General features: G+C 39.4%; 1 protein-coding gene across 1 annotated transcript; it reads left to right on the forward strand.

The window, feature by feature from the left end:
- The first annotated feature begins 10040 nt into the window (after window positions 1-10040).
- Window positions 10041-14490, forward strand: LOC122007403. Its single transcript, XM_042563271.1, has 2 exons — window positions 10041-10213; window positions 11331-14490. The coding sequence occupies exon 2, from the start codon at window positions 11452-11454 to the stop codon at window positions 14488-14490; it is 3039 nt and encodes a 1012-aa protein (XP_042419205.1). The 5' UTR covers window positions 10041-10213; window positions 11331-11451.
- The last annotated feature ends 9090 nt before the right edge of the window (window positions 14491-23580 follow it).

The raw sequence follows: 23580 nt of genomic DNA on the forward strand, positions 1-23580 counted from the left end.
GGAATGAAGTACCAACAGGTCGAGGTTGACCGAATGTTGATTTGGAAGGCTTGGGACTTGGTTTGGGCAAAAACCAAGTCACTAGTTATCTGATCGGTCTGGTGACCGATCAGTGTGCTACTGATCGGTATCTGATCGGTCTGCAGACCGATCAGAAGGTGATCAATAGCCGCGAGAAAGACGCCTGATCGGTCTGTGGACCGATCAGGAGCTTCCCTGATCGGTCGTGGTGACCGATCCAGCTGTGGCCTGATCGGTCCACAAACCGATCAGAGTACGCACAGAATGTTTCTGTGCACTGACTGATCGGTCTGGGGACCGATCAGCACAGGGCCTGATCGGTCTCCACGACCGATCAGGCAAGCCCCAGACCGATCAGGCTGAATCCTGATCGGTCCAGGTTCTAGCCGTTGCGTAGCAACGGCTAGTTTCTTCGCTGTCTTCTTCGCAGGTATAAAGGGGTCGAGGGCTGCTGCTAAAAAAAAATAGGAGATCTTCTTCTTCTTTCCTTCTAGAACTTCTGTTCTTCTGCTGCTGAAGCTTCTGCTTCAACTGAGCTTTGATTGAGCTCGCCTCCGAAGCTTCGCGTGAGCTTCCAGTCGTCGACCAGCTGCTGCGTTTGGGTTGTGAAGTTGCTGCTTCACCTCCAGTCGACAAGAAGGCAAGCAATTGGTAGAGTGCTATTGTGTTCATATTGTATTGTTTTTCTTACTGTTCTTGTACTCTTTGTTTGCTGTTGCAAACGTTTGTGGCGAGGTTTCTCCACCCACAAGGAGTATATTGTATTAGCCGGTTCTCCGGGGACTCATCCACCGACGGATTGACTGGACTCGTCCACCTTACGGACACGCCGAGGAGTAGGAGCCCTAATCTCCGAACCTCGTTACATCCTTGTGTTAAGGTTTGGTTTTCTTCTCTTTCGTTTCTTTGTATTTTCCGCTGCGCTAACACGTTTTGTAGAAAGAAACGACGATTTGGGGTCGGCTATTCACACCCCCCTCTCTAGCCGAGTACGAACGATCCCAACAAGTGGTATCAGAGCGAGGCCACTCTTCGACGGATCAACACCCGGGGGAGCACAAGCTAGAGATGGATCAATTCGGAGAAGACATCACCATTCCACCCTTTTACAACGACAACTTCGCATATTGGAAGGTAAGGATGATGTATTTTCTTAGGACTAATATGTGGAACTGGTTTTGTGTACAAGAAGGGTTTACTCCTCCAATGGATAAAGAAGGAGAGCCTCTAGAGAAGAACAAGTGGACGAAGGAACAAGTCCACCAATCCACGATCAACAATGAGGTAACTAAAACAATTGAATTTTCATTACCTACTAATGTTTTGTGTAAGATAGGTAAATACAACAATGCCAAGGAGTTGTGGGATAACTTGGCCAAGTACCATGAGGAGAGCTCCACTTCAAGCCATGAAGAGGAGCCTAGTGAGCCAAGTAGCTCACATCATGGAGGGAGCGAATTGGGAGTTGAGGGCTACTCAACATCCAAGGAAGAAGAGGAGGAGAGTTCCTCTTGTTCAAGTTCGGAGCAAGAAGAAGAAGTTCCCACCTCCGGAAGGGTTGAAGAAGAAAGCTCATCTCCATCCACAACCCTAGGTAACTCAAACACTGTGATTTCAAGCAAATTACACATAATGTGTTTTGAGTGTAGGAAACATGGACATTACAAGAGCAAATGTCCAAAGAAGGTTAGGAAGACTCCACCGGCACCAAAGGTCAAGGAAGCCGGAGTCCCAACACGCAAAGGCAAGAAGCACGTGTTGTGCTTTCAATGCAAGCAACGGGGACACTATAGGAGCCAATGTCCGAAGGGGAGGAAACCTCACAAGGACAAGGGATGCACATCGATAGGAGGAGCTAAGGCAAAACCTAAGGTATCTTTTAAAGCTCATTCGTGCAATTCTAGTAGGATACGTGCTAGTAATTTTATTGCATTAGTCAATAATGATAAGCATGTTAACACTAAAAATCAATACATGTGCTTAGGTGCTAAACATGTCAACCTAGATAGGGATACTACTAGGAATGCTAACCCTAGGATTAACACTTCTAAGGTTAAGGAAAACCTAGGTAGAAACCCTAAATCAACTAGACACATGCCTAGGAACACCTCAAGAAAGAATGACAAATCAAAACTTGAGGTATTAGAAAAGGAGAATCAAGTCTTGAGGTCAAGGCTTGATACCCTAGAAAAGGCCCTTAAAAATTTAGAGAAGTCAACTCTAGGGCCTAAGGGTCAAAAGTCCCAGGACAAGAAAGGTTTGGGTCACAAATCTAAGTCCCAAGTGGTCAAGCCCACTTACCACAATGTTTCATTCGATTATGGAACAAAACCTAGGGCTAGGAAGACCATTACCAAGGTTACAAGGGGAGTCACCCCTATAGTTGACCTTGATGAGACCCAAATGACCAAGGCTTCAAAGCCTAAGAGGGTCATTAGGAGGGTTGCTAGGGAAGTCATCCCTAGTGAATATTTAGTGAACCCAATGAGCTCAAATATGTATTGGGTTCCTAGGAGCATCTTCTCTACCCCATAAATGGGTTAGAGAGTGTCAACTCCAATAAGAAGGGTAGTTAACCCAACTTTGAGAAAATTGACACTCAAAGAGCATTTTCAAGGTTTTGTGAACCTTTGAAAATGAAATGGAATTATCATTTACTCCTTGGAAGAGTAAAATGTGCCATTATGGAAAAGAATGATTTTAATAGACACAATTTGGGAAAATCTAGAGAACTCTCGAGGAAAAATGAAACATGCCAAGTTTTGAGGATAAATTTGATCTTTGAGTGGCATGAATTAATCTAGAGTTCAAGAAATGTCAAAATTAGGATTTTGGCATTTTAGGGCAATCAAGGGTTAAATTTTAGGTTAGCAAAGTGGTTAAGGATACTTAGATAGGTAATCTAGGTATATTTATTTATGCTAAATCTTGCCATAATTGTTTGCCCTCACATGTTTTTACTTATGATATCATTATATGCCATGTCATCATCTCTTGCATTATAATCAATGAAATTGATTTAAGGACAAACATATAATTTGATATTGAGATCAAATTGGTGTTTAGAAAATGCATGAGAACTTAGCCTAAGTTGACCTTAATCCATATCTCACATCAAATTGACTTGAATGTGGTTTGATACACCTTAGATGTGTGTGAGATATTAGGATCATGAATTAGGATCAAGGTGCATAGTTCTTGTACCTAGATGAGCCTAATTCAAGAAATGGAGGATCATAGGGAAAGCTTGTGTACAAGTCATGTACATTTAGCCCTAAGATTATGGTCCTAAATTAAAAGGTTTAAAATCATTTTGAAATTGATTTGGAAAACCTTGATGAAGCCATCTTAGTGATTGCATTCATCATTGAACATTGTGATACAAAGTTGAGTTAAACTTGAACTATTTCAAAGTTTTTGAACTTTGTATCAAGATTTGAAAATGGAAGTTATTTTCATCGAAAATTATTTTTCCATGATAATGTATGTTATGAGGAATGTATCCTTAAAATTTTATAATTTTTGAAATTTTCTGTGATTTTCTAGAGGTTTCTGAATTTCGGGAGAAGAAATCAGAAATCTGATATCAGACTTGTGGACCGATCAGGAGGTTTCTTGATCGGTCCAGGGGATGCTGGATCGGTCACTGTGACCGATCCAGGGAATCCCTGATCGGTCTGGTGACCGATCAGGGCGTTCCAAATGCTGATTTCAGTCTGTTGTCTGAAAGTTCAGCTAGAAGTTGGATTTTGTGGATTTCTAAAGGTTTGGAACTCACAAAGACATTGTTGGTGCAATGGTCAAGGGGGAGTTGACCTTTAGGGGGAGTTTTACCTAATTGTCAAGGGGGAGTTGACTTTTAGGGGGAGTTTTTACTCCTTAAGACTTTTGAGGATTAGTGATATGGGACTATCACTAAGTTGATTGTTGAGTTTAGTGTTAAGGGGGAGATTAAGAGTTTCAATGAAAGGTATGGGACTTTCATTAGGAAGAAACTCTTGACCTTGATACCCTCCTTTTTCTTTTTGATGTGTGTCAAAAAGGGGAGAGTGTTCATTGGAGAATTATTGGAGAACCCAAGTTAGGTTATCGGGTTAACCTAAGCTAGGGGAAGAATGTCAAGGAATGTTCGAGGAAGAACATTGGAATTCTTTTTGATGTGTGTCAAAAAGGGGGAGAATTATTGGAGAACCCAAGTTAGGTTATCGGGTTAACCTAAGGGGAGAATGTCCAGAGAATGTTCAAGGAAAGAACATTGGACATTGGAAGATGGTTGGAAAACCTAAGTTAGGTTATCGGGTTAACCTAACTTGATTATGGGTTTTGTCAAACATCAAAAAGGGGGAGATTGTTGGTGCAACCTTAGGTCAAGGTTGACCTGGTTGACCCGACTCGAGGTGACTTGACTCGAGTTGTATTTTGATGTTTGACTTGGGAAGATTGTCGGTGCAACCTTAGGTCAAGGTTGACCTAGTTGAGTTGCATGTTGATGTTTGACACTCGTGAGAGAGTTCTATTCTTGATGTGAGACAAGAATAGATGGTTGGGAGATTATTGGTGCAACCCTAGGTCAAGGTTGACCTGGTTGACCTGAAAAGTCCAAGTATGGAGACTTGGCACTGGAAAAGTCCAAGCAGGGAGCTTGGCACGCGAAAAGTCCAAGTATGGAGACTTGGCACTGGAGAAGTCCAAGCAGGGAGCTTGGCACGAAAAGTCCAAGTATGGAGACTTGGCATCGAGAAGTGCAGGGAGCTTGGCATCGGAAAATTCCGGGAGCTTGCACGAGGGAAAGTCCTAACGGGATGTTAGGCAGTTGGAAAGTCCCGTGAGTGAAGCCGGGCAGTGGGAAAGTCCTAACTGGGATGTTAGGCGTTGGAAAGTCATGGTGAGTGAAGCCAGGAGGAAGTCCTAACTGGATGTTAGGCGATGGAAATCAAGTGAAGCCAGGTGAAAGTCCGGGTGAGTGAAGCCGGGAAGGAAAATCCGGATGGATCGGGATGATCGGACATTTGGTGTCGAGGAAAGTCCAAGTAGGTCAAAGGATTGACCTGACACTTGGCGGGGAATTCTGCGGTCAAGGAGTGACCAGATGCTAGGAATGAAGTACCAACAGTCGAGGTTGACCGAATGTTGATTTGAGGCTTGGGACTTGGTTTGGGCAAAACCAAGTCACTAGTTATCCGATCGGTCCGTGACCGATCGGTGTTATCGATCGGTATCTCGATCGGCCCGCACCGATCGAAGGTGATCAATAGCCGCGAGAAAGACGCCTGATCGGTCACCGATCAGGAGTTTCCGATCGGCCGTGGCGACCGATCCAGGGCCTGATCGGTCCACAAACCGATCGTAGTACGCATGTAATCGTTTGACGATCGATCGGGGGACCGATCGACAGGCCTCGATCGGCTCCACGACCGATCGCTTGCATCGATCAGCCGAACTCGATCGGTCTGTGTTCTAGCCGTTGCGTAGCAATGGCTAGTTTCTTCGCTGTCTTCTTCGCAGGTATAAAGGGGTCGAGGGCTGCTGCTAAAAAAAAAAGGAGATCTTCTTCTTCTTTCCTTCTAGAACTTCTGTTCTTGTGCTGCTGAAGCTTCTGCTTCAACTGAGCTTTGATTGAGCTCGCCTCCGAAGCTTCGCGTGAGCTTCCAGTCGTCGACCAGCTGCTGCGTTTGGGTTGTGAAGTTGCTGCTTCACCTCCAGTCGACAAGAAAGCAAGCAATTGGTAGAGTGCTATTGTGTTCATATTGTATTATTTTTCTTACTGTTCTTGTACTCTTTGTTTGCTGTTGCAAACGTTTGTGGCGAGGTTTCTCCACCCACAAGGAGTATATTGTATTAGCCGGTTCTCCGGGGACTCATCCACCGACGGATTGACTGGACTCGTCCACCTTACGGACACGCCGAGGAGTAGGAGCCCTAATCTCCGAACCTCGTTACATCCTTGTGTTAAGGTTTGGTTTTCTTCTCTTTCGTTTCTTTGTATTTTCCGCTGCGCTAACACGTTTTGTAGAAAGAAACGACGATTTGGGGTCGGCTATTCACACCCCCCTCTCTAGCCGAGTACGAACGATCCCAACACTAGGGTTCGGATAACTCGATCTCTTGGTCTCTTCTTGTGCTCACGGCTTCCTTCTTGACGAGAGGAGCTCGATGGTGCGAAAACTTCTCAGAGAGGGGCGCTTGTCGGCCACCGGAGACGCCGGGCTGCTCGCTGCGTTTTCGCCGAGAAGAGCTGCACCGTCGAACTCGAGAGAAGGGGAGAGGGAAAGGATTCGGGAAAAAAAAGAAAACCTAATTTTTTTTTTTGATAACTAGGGTTTCAATTATAACACATATATTTCTCGCTCCATATTTGTTCACAAAACGCTCGTAGAACAATTGGTTGGTTATGTTTTAACCGGGTCAAAAGTCGCTGGTTCGAATCTCGGCTTGGATATATTTTTGTCAAAACTTTTTAGTAAAAATATCAAACGACCTCCAAAAATTGCATAAAAATACTCTAAAAATTTCTAAAAATCTCTAGAATATTTCTAAAGTGTTTTCCAAATATTTATAAGTACCATTAGGACTCGTAACGAGAAATTTTGGGTCGTTACAAAAGAAGTGTGAAGTGAGGGAGGAGAGAAGAGAAGGAAAGGAGAATCCTGTGTTTCTTGGTTGGGTAAAGGAATTTGTTCTGGGAAGATCATAATAAACTTAGGATTCGAGCTAACACTCTGAATTGAAGGGTCCCCCTGTGGCGGGATAGATGGTGAGGTAAGATCATAGGATATAAGGATGATAAGGTAGGTTCAGGAGAAGTGGTTTGAACATCTCCTATGGGCATATCTCCCTAAACAGAAATATCCCGTTTCTTGGGGAGAGACGCTAAGGTTAATCTCTGCCCAAGGTGTTTTCTCATAGGAGTAGATTCTGACATCTGCTCTTGTAGCTCCAAAGGGGTGTCCTCTAGAAAGGGAGGTGAATTTCTGGGTGTCTCCCCAGAAATGGTGTGAGATCTAGAAGCGAGCACATGTTGGATAGAGGGTTCAGGCAAAGGAGTATCGGAAGGTTGAGCTTGCTCGACATTAAGCTCCGCATTGAGCTCTTGTTCCTTGGCTAATAATGTCTCCTCTTCCAGGCTGATTTTCTTGTCAACTAGAGCTTCAAATACAACATCCACTATGATAAATAAAAGAGTACTTTAGTTAGTAAAAGAGTAATGATTGAAATATCAAGACTTACCAAAGGAACATTGCAATCTCTTTTGAACAGGGCTCAAGCCAAAAAGGTATAGAAGATTACTACGCATTCATTTGTGGATGTAAAAGTGGTGACCAAGTAATTTGTTGGAATAATCAGAGAAGACTGGTTGTTGATGAAGTTCTTTTACATCAGGAAGAGGGGGGAGGGGGAAGAAGATTGCCATGAGGTAGACCATGCAACAAGTCTAGAAAACTTTATGAAGAAGAAGCATGATTTCCAACCCTTGTTGAATGAGGGCATGTCTGTAAAGAACGCCATCTTGGGACGGGATTGGAAAAGGAATACTCTCAGCTCTGATTTTTTAGGGTAGGAGAATATGAAATTTTTAACGAGTATGAGGGATACTGAAAAGGCGAAATAACATATATAGCCCACATAGATATCGAAAAGTATTTGGGGCAAATTGTTATAAAGGAATAACGAAATACTAGCTTATCTATGATAAGAATGGAGGAATAGGGAAGTGTAAACCTGCTACTAATTGATCTTTGAAGAATGTAACAAAGTTATCAAGAGGGAGATGGGGATAAGGCTTAGGTTGCGGGACCTTGATATGATATTCTTTAGGAATTTCATATTGAGAGCAAATGAAAATTTGATTGACAGTACTAAAGGAAGAATGGCTGAGCGTACTAAGGAACTAGTGATTCCTCAACCATGATGAAAAATAGAAACACTTAATGGATAGGCGACTTACTAGGTCCTTAAGGAAGGGAGGTAGCAGAAGAAGGTCAGGGAAGATGAAGAAGCGCGGGGTGTTAGAGAAAGTCGAAAGAGTGAATCACCAGAAAGTGAGTTGAGGAAGACGAAGAGTAAAGAAATAAAAAAGATTTAGGGTTTTAGGGTGGTAAGGATCGTCGTTAAATTGAAACGGCTCATGATAGAAGCGTTGATTTGCTAATAAGAATGTGATGGGACATTGATAAAAAAAAAAAAGCATGTTAAAGGTTGCTTAAAGAAATAGGAAAAAATTCTACATGACGCTCACCTAAAAAGAGGCATTTATGATAGACAGAAAAGATCAAATCATATGCTTAGACGTCATATTTTCGAACATTCTCTTTCTGTTGAAGGGCCAATTATCGACAAAATAATTTTGAAAAATCGAACGACTCTCAAGATTTGGTTAAAAGAGAAGTAAAAAGAAAGCATAGAATACTGAGTTATACGAGTAGAGCAAATAAATAAAATTGAGACTCATGTCTAGTCAGTCGGTCATACCTCCTTCGACTAGACTTGAAGGGGACTCTAGTGATATGAGTTATGATGAATCGGCCTGGAAAATGAAGTAGAGGCCATGGTCAAGAAAGATAGGAGGGGTATATAGCTGGGTGAATGTATGATTGATAGGATAATGAACGACCAAATAAAAGGCTTTTTACACTCACTCAGTCCGGCAAAGCCCAACCGAGCGTAAATGTATTTAACCTTATAGAAGTTTTTAGTATATTACTGGTCGAGTGAAGGTCGAGCGAACACCAAGGTGCTTACATGCGCTCGGTCAGGCAAAGCTCGACCGAACATAAAGGTATTTATCCTTATAGAAGATTTTAGTGTATTACTGGCTGAGTGAAGGCCAAGCGAGCACCAATGTGCTTACACGCGCTCGGTCAGGCAAAGCCCGATTGAGCATAAAGGTATTTATCCTTATAGAAGCTTTTAGTGTATTACCCACTAAGTGAAGGTCGAGCGAACACCAATGTGCTTACAGACGCTCGGTCAGACAAAGCTCGACCGGACGTAAAGGCATTTAGCCTTATACAACTTTTAGTATATTACCGGCCGAGTGAGCACCAATGTACTTACACACGCTCGGTCAAGAAAAGCCCGACTGAGTGTAAAGGAATTTAGCCTTATACAACTTTTAGTATATTACCGGTCGAGTGGTGGCCGAGCGAGCACCAATATACTTACAGACGCTCGGCCTGACAAAGCCCGACCGAGCGTAAAGGTGATCAGCCTTAAAAAACTTATGGTACATTCCTAGATAAAACATGTTTAACAGAAGGTATGCATAATATATATATGGCTAGCTTGAATGACCGGCCGAAACATACTTAACAGAAGGTATTCTTAATATATATATATGACCGGCTTGAATGATCAGCCGAAACACGCTCAATGATAGTTAGTATTTTTGTGCATAAATTTGGCTCTTTAATTGAGTATTTTGCATCTCCTCATATGATGAATTCTTGTTTTATCTTATATCTTATGAGTCGAGGATTATTTAGAGCATTGTTGCATTTTCTATATATTTCTTGTGGAATCCTATCTAATAATGGTACTTTATTTGTTTTGAAGGAATAGGCTCATTGGACTACAAGAATTTGGATTGGGCCCGATCCATTAAATGGAGCTTTCCTCTTGAGCTAACCCATGTCAAACCTTCTCATCAAATCCCTAATTTTCCTCCTAAACTAAGCCCTAAACCAAATGCAAATCCCGGTTCAAACCTTGGTATAAAACCCAAAAGAATCGCGGATGAACAGTGGCTGCGCCTACTGTTCATCGTGCCATCGGCGATTTCTTCTCCGTTAGCGCGCGCGCAAGCCCCCGATTCCAGTGATAATCTCATCTTGAGCTACAGATCCATAGAGGAAGATGCAAGGAAGCTGCTGACCTATTTTTCCTGAAGCTGGAAGTTCGCCGGAGAGGTCTCGACGGAAAATTTTGCTGGGATTCAATCTTCATCTCCACTCCTGTTTGAACGGTGATGATAGCAGGAGTTCATCCTCTGTATTCAGGGAACATCAGAGAGGTTTCTCTGATGGATTTCGACTTACATCAGTCCGCCATCCACCATCCTGCAGCAAGCCATTGCTGAGCACAGAACTGAATCTCAGATCCAGATTTCGACAATTCCACACAGATCTGAACCTGTACTCTTCCAGAGAGGTTTCTTTGGTCAAGATCAGCGGAGTTCAGATCTGAAAACAGATCAGCTGCGTTTTTTTTTCTGCTTTTCTGGATTTCGCATTTGAGGTTTCAAGTGAGGACTCTTGTGTGACGACAAGAGTTGTGATTCAAGAATTGGTTGTGATTGGAATTGGTTTAGTTTTAATCTTGCATTTTATTACTGTTTTTAGCTAGATCTAGATTTCGTTTGTAGCACAGTTTAGTGGACAGCTCAGTTTCTTTCCATAATTTTGCTTTTATTCCCTGTTCTGTAATGCAGAATTTCCAGCAAGTTTCTGTTAATAAAATTAGTTTACAATTCTGGTTTTCAATTCAATCATTTCAGTAGATTTTGTTGAGTTTAAATAGTTCCTGGTCTTGTAGTTGCTACAGCTTTGATTACTGTTCTTTGATATAGAAATTTCCAGCAGAATTCTTTAGTGGACTTAGTTCTGTTTTTATTTGATGTAGTAATTCCAGTAGTTGCTGTTAGTGTAATTAGGTTTTAATCTTTGTGTTCGTTGTAGTAATTTCATAGGATTTGTTAAGTGTAATTAAATTCAGAACTTGGCTTAGAGAAGAATGTTATTGTTTAGCAGTAAGAGTAGTAGTTGGTTGACTGTAGTTGTTTTAGATCTTAATTCTGCATTTTAACTCTTTTCCTCTTGTTTCTCTAGCTCTATTTCTGCACTTTTATTTCTGCAAATTTAATTCTGTTATATCTCTTTTAGTTTCTAAATCACAAAGTACGTTAGTTTTCTTTATCTAGGATTTAATTGTTGCTTAAGATCAGTTTTATTAATTGCATTTCAATTCTTAACTTAGGATTTGAAACAAATCTAAACACTTCAATTTTATCAGGAGAAAACCTCAAAAGATAAATAATTCTAATCTAAGATCAAGCATTCTACTATTAGTTTCCTTGTGAGATTCGACTTGGGACTCGTACTACATCATCGTTTTTTATGAATAGAGAGTTTTCAATATTAAATTGTTAATTTGATGATTGACCATTACCAAATTTTGGCGCCGTTGCCGGGGAAGCTAGTAGAGTTAGTTTGTTTTTAGATTGTGCATAGTTTATCTTTTCTTTGTTTTCACTTTCTTGATTTTATTGTCTATCCACTTTTGTTCTAATTATTGATTTTTGGTGGTATGACCAGGTCTTCATGTGATAAGTTACTTGATATTGATCCGGAAATTGAAAGGACCTTCAGAGCTTTGAGAATTCAGGAGAAAATTTCAGAGGACTCAGGAAGTTCTTTATCATCTTCAGATACCCCCATGGCTGATCATAGTAGGACAATGAAGGAGCTTGCAGCTCCTGATGAGGCTTTCAAGTATTCATGTATCACTTACCCAACTTTAGCTGGTGATTTTGAGCTGAGATCAGGGTTGATTCATTTGCTTCCCGAATATCAAGGATTATCTGGAGAAGACCCAAACAGACATTTGCATGAATTCCATGTGGTTTGTTCAACCATGAAGCCACAAGGAATTTCAGAAGAGGATATCAAGCTAAGGGCTTTTCCATTTTCACTTACTGGAGTAGCAAAAGATTGGTTGTATTATTTACCACCGGGATTTATTACTTCATGGATTGATATGAAGAAGGCTTTCTTGGAGAAATTCTTTCCAGCCTCAAGGACTGCAACTATTAGGAAAAGCATCTGTGGGATTCAGCAAGTGGTGGGAGAGACATTATATGACTATTGGGAGAGATTTAAGAAATTATGTTCAAGTTGTCCTCAACACCAAATCAGTGAGCAGTTACTAGTCCAATACTTCTATGAGGGTTTATTACCTATGGACAGAAGTATGATAGATGCAGCAGCCGGAGGAGCTTTAGTGAACAAAACTCCAGAGCAAGCACGGGAGCTAATTTCGAACATGGCTGAAAATTCACAGCAATTTGGAAGTAGAGCACTCACTACTAGAGGAGTTGGTGAGGTTCAAATGGTTTCTAATGAACAAAAGGAGATAAAGAATTCATTGATGGAATTAACGACCTTGGTGAAACAATTAGCTTTGAACAATGCTACTCAACCTTCTGTTGTGCCGAATATGCAATTTCCATGTAAACAAAGCATAGTTTGTAGCATTTGTTCGAGTCAAGATCACCTTTCAGAACTTTGTCCAAATCTCCATCAAGATGAATCTTTGGCAGCATTCTCTAGAGCTCAGTTCCAACAAAAACATGACCCGTATTCATCTACATATAATCCGGGTTGGAGAGATCATCCAAATTTGAAGTATGGCAATTTATTCTATCAACATCCATCTTCAAATCAGCATTTCAGCCACAATTCCAGCAATTTCCAGCAACCTCAGCAAGGTTTCCAGCAGCAAAATCAGAATTTCCAGCAGCATAATCAGAATTTCCAGCAAGGTTTTCAGCATCATTACCAACCTGCAAATCAATATCAGCAATCGTATCAGCCTTATCAGCAATTTCAGAATCAGAATCAGAATCAGCATTATCAATCTCAAAATCAGAATTTCCAGCAAGCAATTCCAGCACTTCCAGCACCTACAAAGATGAGTTTAACTCAAGGAATTTCCAATAATGTTTCAAATTCAGATCCACAGCAAGCTAGATTGGAGGAATTAATGCAACAAATTCTTCAGCAGCAACAAAATCAGGAAAGGCAGATTGGGCAATTGGCTTCTAGCATTAATCAGATTCAAGCTCAGGGATCGAGTCAATTACCATCTCAAACAATTCCGAATCCTAAAGGGAACGTTAGTGCATTAACTTTAAGGAGTGGGAGAAAAGTTTCAGAATCTTCAAGAGGAAGAGCTGCTGCTGAAAATTTTTCAGAAATTCAGCCATCCGGTTCCAGCAATGAAGGACTTCCAGAAGTGCAGAATGTGCCAGTTTCAAGTTCTAATCCAATTCACATTGATCCATACGGTTTGGAACATTCACAAGGAGGTGGAAATCTGATGCCAGATTTTTCCAGCAACTCTTGTCTAGCTGAACATTTTCCAACAGCAACAACTTCAGAAAGCAGCAAATCTGGAAATGCAGGATTTCAGAATTCAGAGCAGAGCATTCCATTGCCTTTCCCTCAACGCAAAGTTCAACCAAGGAAGAATGTAGAGGAGGAGAAAGCAAAGGAGTTCCAAGAGCTTGTGGATTTATTTAGCAAGGTAGAAGTAAATGTTCCTTTACTCACAATGATCAAGCAAATTCCAAAATATGCAAAATTTTTGAAGGATCTTTGTGTGCACAAGAAGAAATTGAAGGGGAATGAGTTAATTAGCATGGGAAAGAATGTGTCTGCACTTCTTCAAACAGTTCCTCAGAAATGCGAAGATCCTGGAGTTTTTACAGTTCCTTGTGAGATTGGGAGTAATTTGTTTAAAGATGCCATGCTGGATTTGGGAGCTTCAATTAATGTGATGCCAAAATCAGTTTTTCAGACATTAGGGATTGGACCATTACAACCTACAGGAGTAGTCATTCAGTTAGCTGACCGCAGTCAGACTCACCCAGCTGGAGTTATTGAAGATGTATTGGTTAAGGTGAGAGAACTTATCTTTCCTGCAGATTTTTATATCCTTGATATGGAGGGAGACTATCTGGCCAGTAGATCTCCACTCATTCTTGGACGACCATTTTTGAAGACTGCAAGGACCAAGATTGATGTTCATGCGGGCACACTTTCTATGGAGATAGGAGACACAGTGGTCCGATTCAGTATTCTTGACGCTATGAAGCATCCTAGAGAGGATCATTCAATTCTTAGTCTGGATATTTCAGAGGAGCTGGACAGTATAAATTTCTTTTCAGTGATTGATTCAGACTCAGATGCTGCAGAGGGTGGTATAGGTGATTTTTTGTTTTCAGAAGAGGAGGATATTTCAGCCTTGGGAGTGGATGATGAGTCTTGTGGAGTATATCCGAGTGAGAGAGATAATTTATGCGTAGGGGATTGCTTAGGAGAAGCTCTATCCCTAGGATCGCCCAGAGAAGAGAAATTATGCGTAGGGGATTGCTTAGGAGAAGCATTACCCCTAGGATCGCTTTCAGTTGACAAGACACAGGATGAGTTGAAGCCATTGCCGCCACATTTGAAGTATGCTTATTTAGGAGAGAACCAGCAGCTACCTGTCATCATAGCCCAGAATCTAGAACCAGAACAAGAAAGCAGATTATTAGAGATTTTGAGGCAGCACAGGAAGGCCATTGGATGGACTTTAGCAGATATTCCTGGTATTAGTCCTTCTATTTGCATGCACAGGATTTACTTGGAGGAGGATGTGAAACCAGTGAGACAACCCCAGAGGAGACTTAACCCACGATCCTTGATGTGGTAAAGAAAGAGGTGACTAGACTTCTACAGTGGTATCATTTACCCTATTTCCGACAGAAGTGGGTAAGTCCTATCCATGTGGTTCCAAAGAAATCAGGGGTGACAGTTGTGACTAATGAAGAGAATGAGTTAGTGCCCACCAGAGTGAAGAATTCTTGGAGAGTTTGTGTGGACTATAGGAAGCTGAACCAAGCAAGCAGAAAGGACCACTACCCCCTACCTTTTATTGATCAGATGTTGGAGAGACTAGCGGGCAAGTCACATTATTGCTTCCTAGATGGTTACACGGGATATTTTCAGATTTGCATCGACCCAGAGGATCAGGAGAAGACCACCTTCACTTGTCCTTTCGGTACATTTGCCTACAGACGGATGCCATTTGGATTATGCAACGCTCCAGGAACTTTTCAGCGATGCATGGTAAGTATTTTTGGTGATTTATTAGAGCATTGCATGGAAATTTTCATGGATGATTTTTCTGTATATGGTTCATCATTTGATGCATGTCTAGAAAATTTGTCTAGGGTTTTAGATAGATGCATTGAGACTGACTTGGTACTTAATTTTGAAAAATGTCATTTTATGGTTGAGCATGGTATTGTTTTAGGACACATAGTCTCTAAGAGAGGTATTGAGGTAGATCCTGCTAAAGTTAGCGCTATATCTTCCTTATCTTACCCCGCATGCGTGCGGGATGTTCGAGCTTTTCTTGGCCATGCAGGATTCTATAGGAGATTTATTAGGGACTTCAGTAAGATTGCTCTTCCACTGTCTCAGTTGCTTCAAAAAGATGTGGAGTTTCAGTTTGATCAGAGGTGTAAGGAAGCTTTTCAGAGATTGAAGGAGGCTTTGATTTCTGCACCTATCATCAGGCCACCAGATTGGGCTTTACCTTTTGAGCTGATGTGTGATGCTTCGAATTTTGCCATAGGGGCAGTACTTGCACAGAGAGTAGAGGGAGCACCACATGTGATCTGTTATGCATCGAAGACCTTAGATTCTGCTCAAGCAAACTACACCACGACAGAAAAAGAGCTTCTTGCCATTGTTTTTGCTTTAGATAAATTTCGATCATATTTACTTTGTTCTCACGTGGTTGTATTTTCTGATCATGCAGCAAGTTTCTCCTTAAGAAGCCAGATGCTAAGCCCAGATTGATTAGATGGATGCTTCTCCTCCAGGAGTTTGATTTGGAGATTCGTGATAGGAGTGGAAAGGAGAACTTGGTTGCAGATCATTTGAGCAGAATTGAAGGGGATTTGGACAATACGGTTATTGATGATGATTTTAGAGATGAGCAGCTCTTCAGGGTGCATGGTGAGTCTCCATGGTATGCAGATCTGGTTAATTTTTTAGTAGGTAATGTTTTTCCTACACAATTTTCAAAAGCTCAAAAGGATAAATTGAGAAGTGATTCGAAATATTATGTGTGGGATGATCCTTATCTGTGGAAATTTTGTAGTGATCAGATTATTAGGAGATGCATACCTGATTTCGAGTTCCAGTCGGTACTTACATTTTGTCATTCATTCGAGTGTGGGGGACATTTCGGACCACAAAGGACTGCAAGGAAAGTTTTGGAGTGTGGATTGTACTGGCCCACCCTTTTTCGTGATGCCTATGTTTTTTGTAGATCATGTGATAGGTGTCAACGAACTGGGAACATAGGACCTAGAAATGAAATGTCTCAACATTTTTTGCTATTTTGTGAGGTTTTTGATGTGTGGGGTATTGATTTCATGGGCCCATTTCCTGTCTCTTTTGGATTTTCATATATTTTGCTAGCAGTTGATTATGTTTCCAAATGGGTGGAGGCCATCCCCACCAGGACTGATGATTCTTCAGTTGTTTGTAGTTTTGTCAGGACACATATTTTCTGCAGGTTTGGCGTGCCCAGGGCAATAATTAGTGATCAAGGATCACATTTTTGTAACAGACGCATGAAGGCTATGCTGAGCAGATATGGAGTTTCACATAGAATTTCTACTCCCTATCATCCCCAAACAAATGGACAAGCAGAAGTATCAAATAGAGAAGTGAAGTCAATTTTGGAGAAAACAGTGAGACCTGACAGGAAAGATTGGAGTAAGAGATTAGATGATGCACTTTGGGCTTACAGGACAGCTTTCAAAACACCCATAGGGATGTCTCCATATAGGATGGTGTATGGTAAAGCTTGTCACCTTCCAGTGGAAATTGAACATAGAGCATTTTGGGCAGTGAAAGCTTGTAATTTTGATGCTAGCACAGCTGGAGAAGAGAGGAAATTACAACTCCAAGAACTTGAAGAAATTAGACTAGAGGCATTTGAGAACTCAAGGATCTACAAAGAAAAGACCAAGAATTTTCATGACAAACACATTATAGGGAAGGAGTTCAAAATTGGTGACAAAGTGCTTTTGTATAAATCCCGGCTTAAATTGATGAAAGGCACATTGAAATCTCGTTGGGAAGGACCCTTTAGTGTGACTAACATTTTCCCTTATGGAGTCTTGGAGATAAAGGAAGAGTCTACTGATCGGAAATTCAAAGTGAATGGACATAGGCTAAAGATATTTCATGAAGGAGCAAATGGGATGGTGATGCAAGAAATGAACAGTACCGAGGTCATCTATCCAATGTGAAAGGGGAGTCTTGCTATTTCTCATTATTTCTCGTCTTCGTAGATATACATGTCGTTACATAATTGCATGAATAATTCACTTGTTCGTTTTGGTAATTTTTATGTTTTCTAATAATTCACTTGTTTACTTGTTCCTGTCTTTATGTTTTGGTGGCTAGTTTAACTTTTTCGTTTTCTTAATAATTTTGCTTTCAAAATTAATAATTCAACTTTTAGGAATCAAGTCCTTGTGAGTATCGTGGAACTAAACTTGGTAGTTTCAAGTAGTAATAAATGGTACACCCCCCTCCTTTACACTTCTTTATATCATTTTAGAGGTTTTAAAATAAAGTTACATTTGAGCATGAAGTTTCAAGTCTTTGTTGCATAAATGAATTCTAGGCTTGCGTAAGGTTACCATTTAGTGATGGATTCTAATTGATGATTTGAAATAATAACTTTTGCTTGCCTAGTGAGGATTGAGCCTACTTGTGTGATGCACTGATGGTTTTTGTCACTCTAGAACTTGCTTGAATCTTTTCAATATTCCACTTGATCAGAGATTAAATCATTTGAATGAAGGTTATTCCAATTCCCCACTAGTTTTCACTAATTGTCTTTTCCTAAATCATCATATTATTTATCTTTCCCTTTGTTTTATTATCTTGGATATGGTTACAAGGGATGTTGTGTGATGCTTTTATTTTGACCGGGACGCCAAAAATTTAAGTGTGGGGGAAATAATTAGTCTTTGAGAGTAATCATTTACAACAAATGAAGGACCTGTTTTAAGGGAAGAAAGTTATGATTTCAATTTATGGAATAATCAGCATCAAGATTTGGATGAAAAGCAGAACTCAGATTCTGGAATTTGCCATTTTGTGAAGAAGAAATGAAGTGCTGGTTCTTGATATGAAAAACATTCTGCTGATACTGAATTGCTGAAGCTGAAAAATGATATACAGTTTCTAAAATTTTCAGAAACTGAACCTTAATTCCAAATTGCTGCAGAAGCATAATTCGTGTTCAATCTGTGCAGAATTGGAATGGAATTCTCAAGCAAATTGGAATGGAATGTCAACTGTTTAAGACATCAGATTAGCAAATTGAAAAAAAAAAAAAATGGTTGCAGAAGCAGAATTTGTGTTCAATCTGTGCATTCAGTGAAGTGGTAATGCATTGGAAGGAAGTACAGTAGAATTCCATTTTTGAAAGTGAAAACTAGAATTGCAGAATTCAGAAATTGCTTCATTTGGTTTAAACTTATGGTTGCAGAAATCTGTAGAAGTTGAGTTTTGAAATTCTGATACAATGGTTGCTGCTGTTCGTGTTTGCACATCATGTTTTTCAGTAATCAGAGGTGATACTGATAGTTAATGAACAAGCTGAGAATTGTCAGTTGGAGTTGAAATGTGTTCAGTTTCAATTCCTAAGTTTCAGACAGAGCTGGAATTTAGTATCAAGGTGTATCACAAATCTGATGCAGCATTTCAATGACTGATACGTTCAAGGGAAGCCTTGCAAGAAGCAGAAACAAATGGTATTTCAGATTTGTCAGGTCCATTTTGATCTCAAGAAACTGAGTACATGTGTGCAGGAAACATTGGACAGTTGAGAAATTAGATGAAGGGCTAATCTGTGCAGAATTGGATGAAAAAAAAAAAAAATGGATCAAGGGGCAGCAATGCAGAAACAAAAACAGAATTGCAAGAACTGAAAAAAAAAAAAATAATGCAGAAATATGATGTTATGCATTCAGAAGAGAGAGCAAGGATGTATTCAGTTTTGTGCAGAAACACAAAAATGCAGATTTGTGCAGAGTTGCAAGAGCTGAGAGTTGTTAGCTGAAGTTGAAATATATTCAGTTTAATTGATTCTTAAGTGCTGATGGAACGAAATGGGACAAGTAAGATCAGAGAAGAGAGAGCAAGGATGTTGGTCCTGAGATAGAAACAGGTGCAGATAATTCTTAACTATGATGTGCAGAAATATGATGTTATGTGCAGGAATGTGCAAGACTGCATACTGAGTTTTATACATTAATTAGTTTAGCTTGATCGGACTGAATGACAATTAACTGTATTTGGATCAAATAAGAAGATAGTCTTTTGAAGGTTCAAGTTCAAACAGATTCGGAAAGGTTAAGAGCAATTAAACAGAATGCCCAGAAATTCTGCTGATGGTTATTTCTGTGCCAATCTGGGGATCAAGTTGTAACCAGTTAGAATTGCTGAAGCTTGTAATTCTGTGAAGTATGCATTAATATGGATCACAAGAAGTTAGATGAAGAGGAGTTGAGATTTGAGAGCAGTTAATGATGTGTAGTTGGTACAAAGTGAGGGCTGTATGAAAAATTCAGAATGGCAGTAAACTGTGCTATATGGTGTAGAGTTATTGGATCACTGGAAAATCAGAACCCAGCTATTGTTTGAGTACGATTAAATGATGATCTTGTCTCTCTACAACTTGCATGAATTGTAGGTGGTGAAATAGATATGAAAAACAGAAACACAAGTTGAAAACTGGAAACTGAAACTATTTCTGCAGTTTGTGTCTGTTATAGAATTGCAGCTAGTAGGAATTAAAAATTCGAGTTGAATTCTTGTGTCATTTGCAGAAAATAGGGTTAAGTCTTGCTGTAGATCAAATTCAAAGGAGGATTCCAATAAAAAAAAAAAAAGAGAAAATGGCAAGGACTGCAGCTACAATTCTGAACTGAACTTTATTTTTCAAGAATATTCAGTTTTGTGCACAAGTTCTTTTTGATGTCTTTGATCCGAATGGATGGAATTCAAGGTACTTTTGATACAATTTTGGTACAGAATGAAGGATATAGCATGGAAATGTGCCAACTTTCAAATTTAAATGCAGAATGCTGGAAACGGAAGTGAGACCAACAAGGAAGTACTAATTAAAGTATCTGCCATGAGTAAAAATCTGCAAAAACATTGATCAAGACTAAGAGTACAGGATTGGAAGCCATGGCTGAAAATTAGTATCACATAGCATCCTAACTCCATGTCTTCCACTTCTACTTTAACCTCTGTTCTTTTTATGGCTTTTCTAATTCTAATGCTTCCATTTGCTTTTGCTTTTGCTTTTGCTTTTACTTTTAATGAACCTTCATAAGAATGTATTTTGATATCTGTGATGGAGGTGAGAATTAGATGAAGAGCAAGCATATGGTAGTGCTTTTGCCATAAGTAGCTTGAGTGATCTCTACCATTACATGAAATTGAAATTAGGATGAGAGCCACTGAAAAATACCATGTGAGAATTAGTTGTGTTATTATTTTCATTTTATTCATGATGGATGAAATCATTGAGTGATTAACCGAAGTAAGAATGGAGTTCATTTGCTTGAGTCTTTGGAACTTCATAATTTTAGGTGACTTCTTTTTACTATCTTCTGAATATGATTAAAGAAGGCAAAGGGGGGTACGACTTAAGTCGTGTTTTTAGTTTGTTCATTTGCCCGGGACGAGCAAAAAGATTAAGTGTGGGGGAGTTGATAGTTAGTATTTTTGTGCATAAATTTGGCTCTTTAATTGAGTATTTTGCATCTCCTCATATGATGAATTCTTGTTTTATCTTATATCTTATGAGTCGAGGATTATTTAGAGCATTGTTGCATTTTCTATATATTTCTTGTGGAATCCTATCTAATAATGGTACTTTATTTGTTTTGAAGGAATAGGCTCATTGGACTACAAGAATTTGGATTGGGCCCGATCCATTAAATGGAGCTTTCCTCTTGAGCTAACCCATGTCAAACCTTCTCATCAAATCCCTAATTTTCCTCCTAAACTAAGCCCTAAACCAAATGCAAATCCCGGTTCAAACCTTGGTATAAAACCCAAAAGAATCGCGGATGAACAGTGGCTGCGCCTACTGTTCATCGTGCCATCGGCGATTTCTTCTCCGTTAGCGCGCGCGCAAGCCCCCGATTCCAGTGATAATCTCATCTTGAGCTACAGATCCATAGAGGAAGATGCAAGGAAGCTGCTGACCTATTTTTCCTGAAGCTGGAAGTTCGCCGGAGAGGTCTCGACGGAAAATTTTGCTGGGATTCAATCTTCATCTCCACTCCTGTTTGAACGGTGATGATAGCAGGAGTTCATCCTCTGTATTCGGGGAACATCAGAGAGGTTTCTCTGATGGATTTCGACTTACATCAGTCCGCCATCCACCATCCTGCAGCAAGCCATTGCTGAGCACAGAACTGAATCTCAGATCCAGATTTCGACAATTCCACACAGATCTGAACCTGTACTCTTCCAGAGAGGTTTCTTTGGTCAAGATCAGCGGAGTTCAGATCTGAAAACAGATCAGCTGCGTTTTTTTTCTGCTTTTCTGGATTTCGCATTTGAGGTTTCAAGTGAGGACTCTTGTGTGACGACAAGAGTTGTGATTCAAGAATTGGTTGTGATTGGAATTGGTTTAGTTTTAATCTTGCATTTTATTACTGTTTTTAGCTAGATCTAGATTTCGTTTGTAGCACAGTTTAGTGGACAGCTCAGTTTCTTTCCATAATTTTGCTTTTATTCCCTGTTCTGTAATGCAGAATTTCCAGCAAGTTTCTGTTAATAAAATTAGTTTACAATTCTGGTTTTCAATTCAATCATTTCAGTAGATTTTGTTGAGTTTAAATAGTTCCTGGTCTTGTAGTTGCTACAGCTTTGATTACTGTTCTTTGATATAGAAATTTCCAGCAGAATTCTTTAGTGGACTTAGTTCTGTTTTTATTTGATGTAGTAATTCCAGTAGTTGCTGTTAGTGTAATTAGGTTTTAATCTTTGTGTTCGTTGTAGTAATTTCATAGGATTTGTTAAGTGTAATTAAATTCAGAACTTGGCTTAGAGAAGAATGTTATTGTTTAGCAGTAAGAGTAGTAGTTGGTTGACTGTAGTTGTTTTAGATCTTAATTCTGCATTTTAACTCTTTTCCTCTTGTTTCTCTAGCTCTATTTCTGCACTTTTATTTCTGCAAATTTAATTCTGTTATATCTCTTTTAGTTTCTAAATCACAAAGTACGTTAGTTTTCTTTATCTAGGATTTAATTGTTGCTTAAGATCAGTTTTATTAATTGCATTTCAATTCTTAACTTAGGATTTGAAACAAATCTAAACACTTCAATTTTATCAGGAGAAAACCTCAAAAGATAAATAATTCTAATCTAAGATCAAGCATTCTACTATTAGTTTCCTTGTGAGATTCGACTTGGGACTCGTACTACATCATCGTTTTTTATGAATAGAGAGTTTTCAATATTAAATTGTTAATTTGATGATTGACCATTACCACTCAACAGAAGGTATTATATATATATATATATACACACACGACCGGCTTGGATGACCGATCGAAACATGCTTAACGGAAGGTATTCTCAATGTATATATGACTGACTTGAATGATCAGTCGAGACATGCTTAACAGAAGTATATAAGTATGACAGTCTGACAAATTTAGTGGAAAATATCTTCTAGAAGCTTCTCCAGTTATAGCGATGTGGTCCTATGCATACTTCATCATGAATATGAGTCGCAAATGACAAAAGAGGTACATCTGGGGTACAAAAAAAATTCCTTAAAGGATTATTACATGAAATCTAGAGGATGACTTCATCTTCTAACAAACTCTAACAACCCGGGGACCACCTCATGACTACAGAGGTTACATAAGATAGTATAAAAGGGGGATCCTCTCCGTTGGCAAAGTAAGCAAGTTCTAGCATCCAAAACTCTGTTTCCAAGTACATTAGTTACTCTTCTTCTTCTTCTTCTTCTTCTTCTTCCACCTTCGAGAGATGAACTGACTTAAGCGTCGAAGGGCCTAGCCAGGGATTCACACCCCAGTCTTAGGTCACTAACGCTTTGTTGGCTCGTCTCATTGTGCGTATGATCGTTGAGGAGCTCTTCCGGATCTTCAGGAGTTCATCTTCATCAGAAACCATCGTTCACCGGAGCCAGCGCACCATCTCACAGATTTTAGACAGGATTAGTGTGAAAAGAATATATTAGTATTATTAATAATTTATGTAAAAAATGAACATAGTAATTCTCTATTTTGAAATGAAGCATGTAACAATTGATATATTAAATTTCAACGTGTTGGTACATCACGTGGAAAATTTTTAGGTCTTATTCAATTATTTTTATAACATGCACTCATTGTTTTTATTATAGATGGATGTGACTATAAATAGGAAATAATAGTTCTAATTGATTTAATATAATTATCTAAAATTTATAATCCATATTGAACATTTAAATTTAAAACATGACATACGTAATGAATATGAAAAAATAAACCATCAATAATAGATTGACATATAGATTTTAATTCATCAATACTAGCAATATTAGAATTAGCATTATCAAATGATATTGAAAATATTTTATGAGTTAATTCATATTCTTCTAAAATTAAATATAATAATTGTCTTTCTAGAATAATTCATATTCTTTTTTTTATTTAATTTACTAAGTT

The sequence above is a fragment of the Zingiber officinale genome, chromosome 7B (genome assembly GCF_018446385.1).
Source record: "Zingiber officinale cultivar Zhangliang chromosome 7B, Zo_v1.1, whole genome shotgun sequence".
NCBI classification, from domain to species: Eukaryota; Viridiplantae; Streptophyta; class Magnoliopsida; order Zingiberales; family Zingiberaceae; genus Zingiber; species Zingiber officinale.

Excerpts from the sequence above, each read along its gene's own strand:
- LOC122007403 (XM_042563271.1), top strand. The coding sequence starts at position 11,452 with ATGGCTGATCATAGTAGGACAATGAAGGAGCTTGCAGCTCCTGATGAG.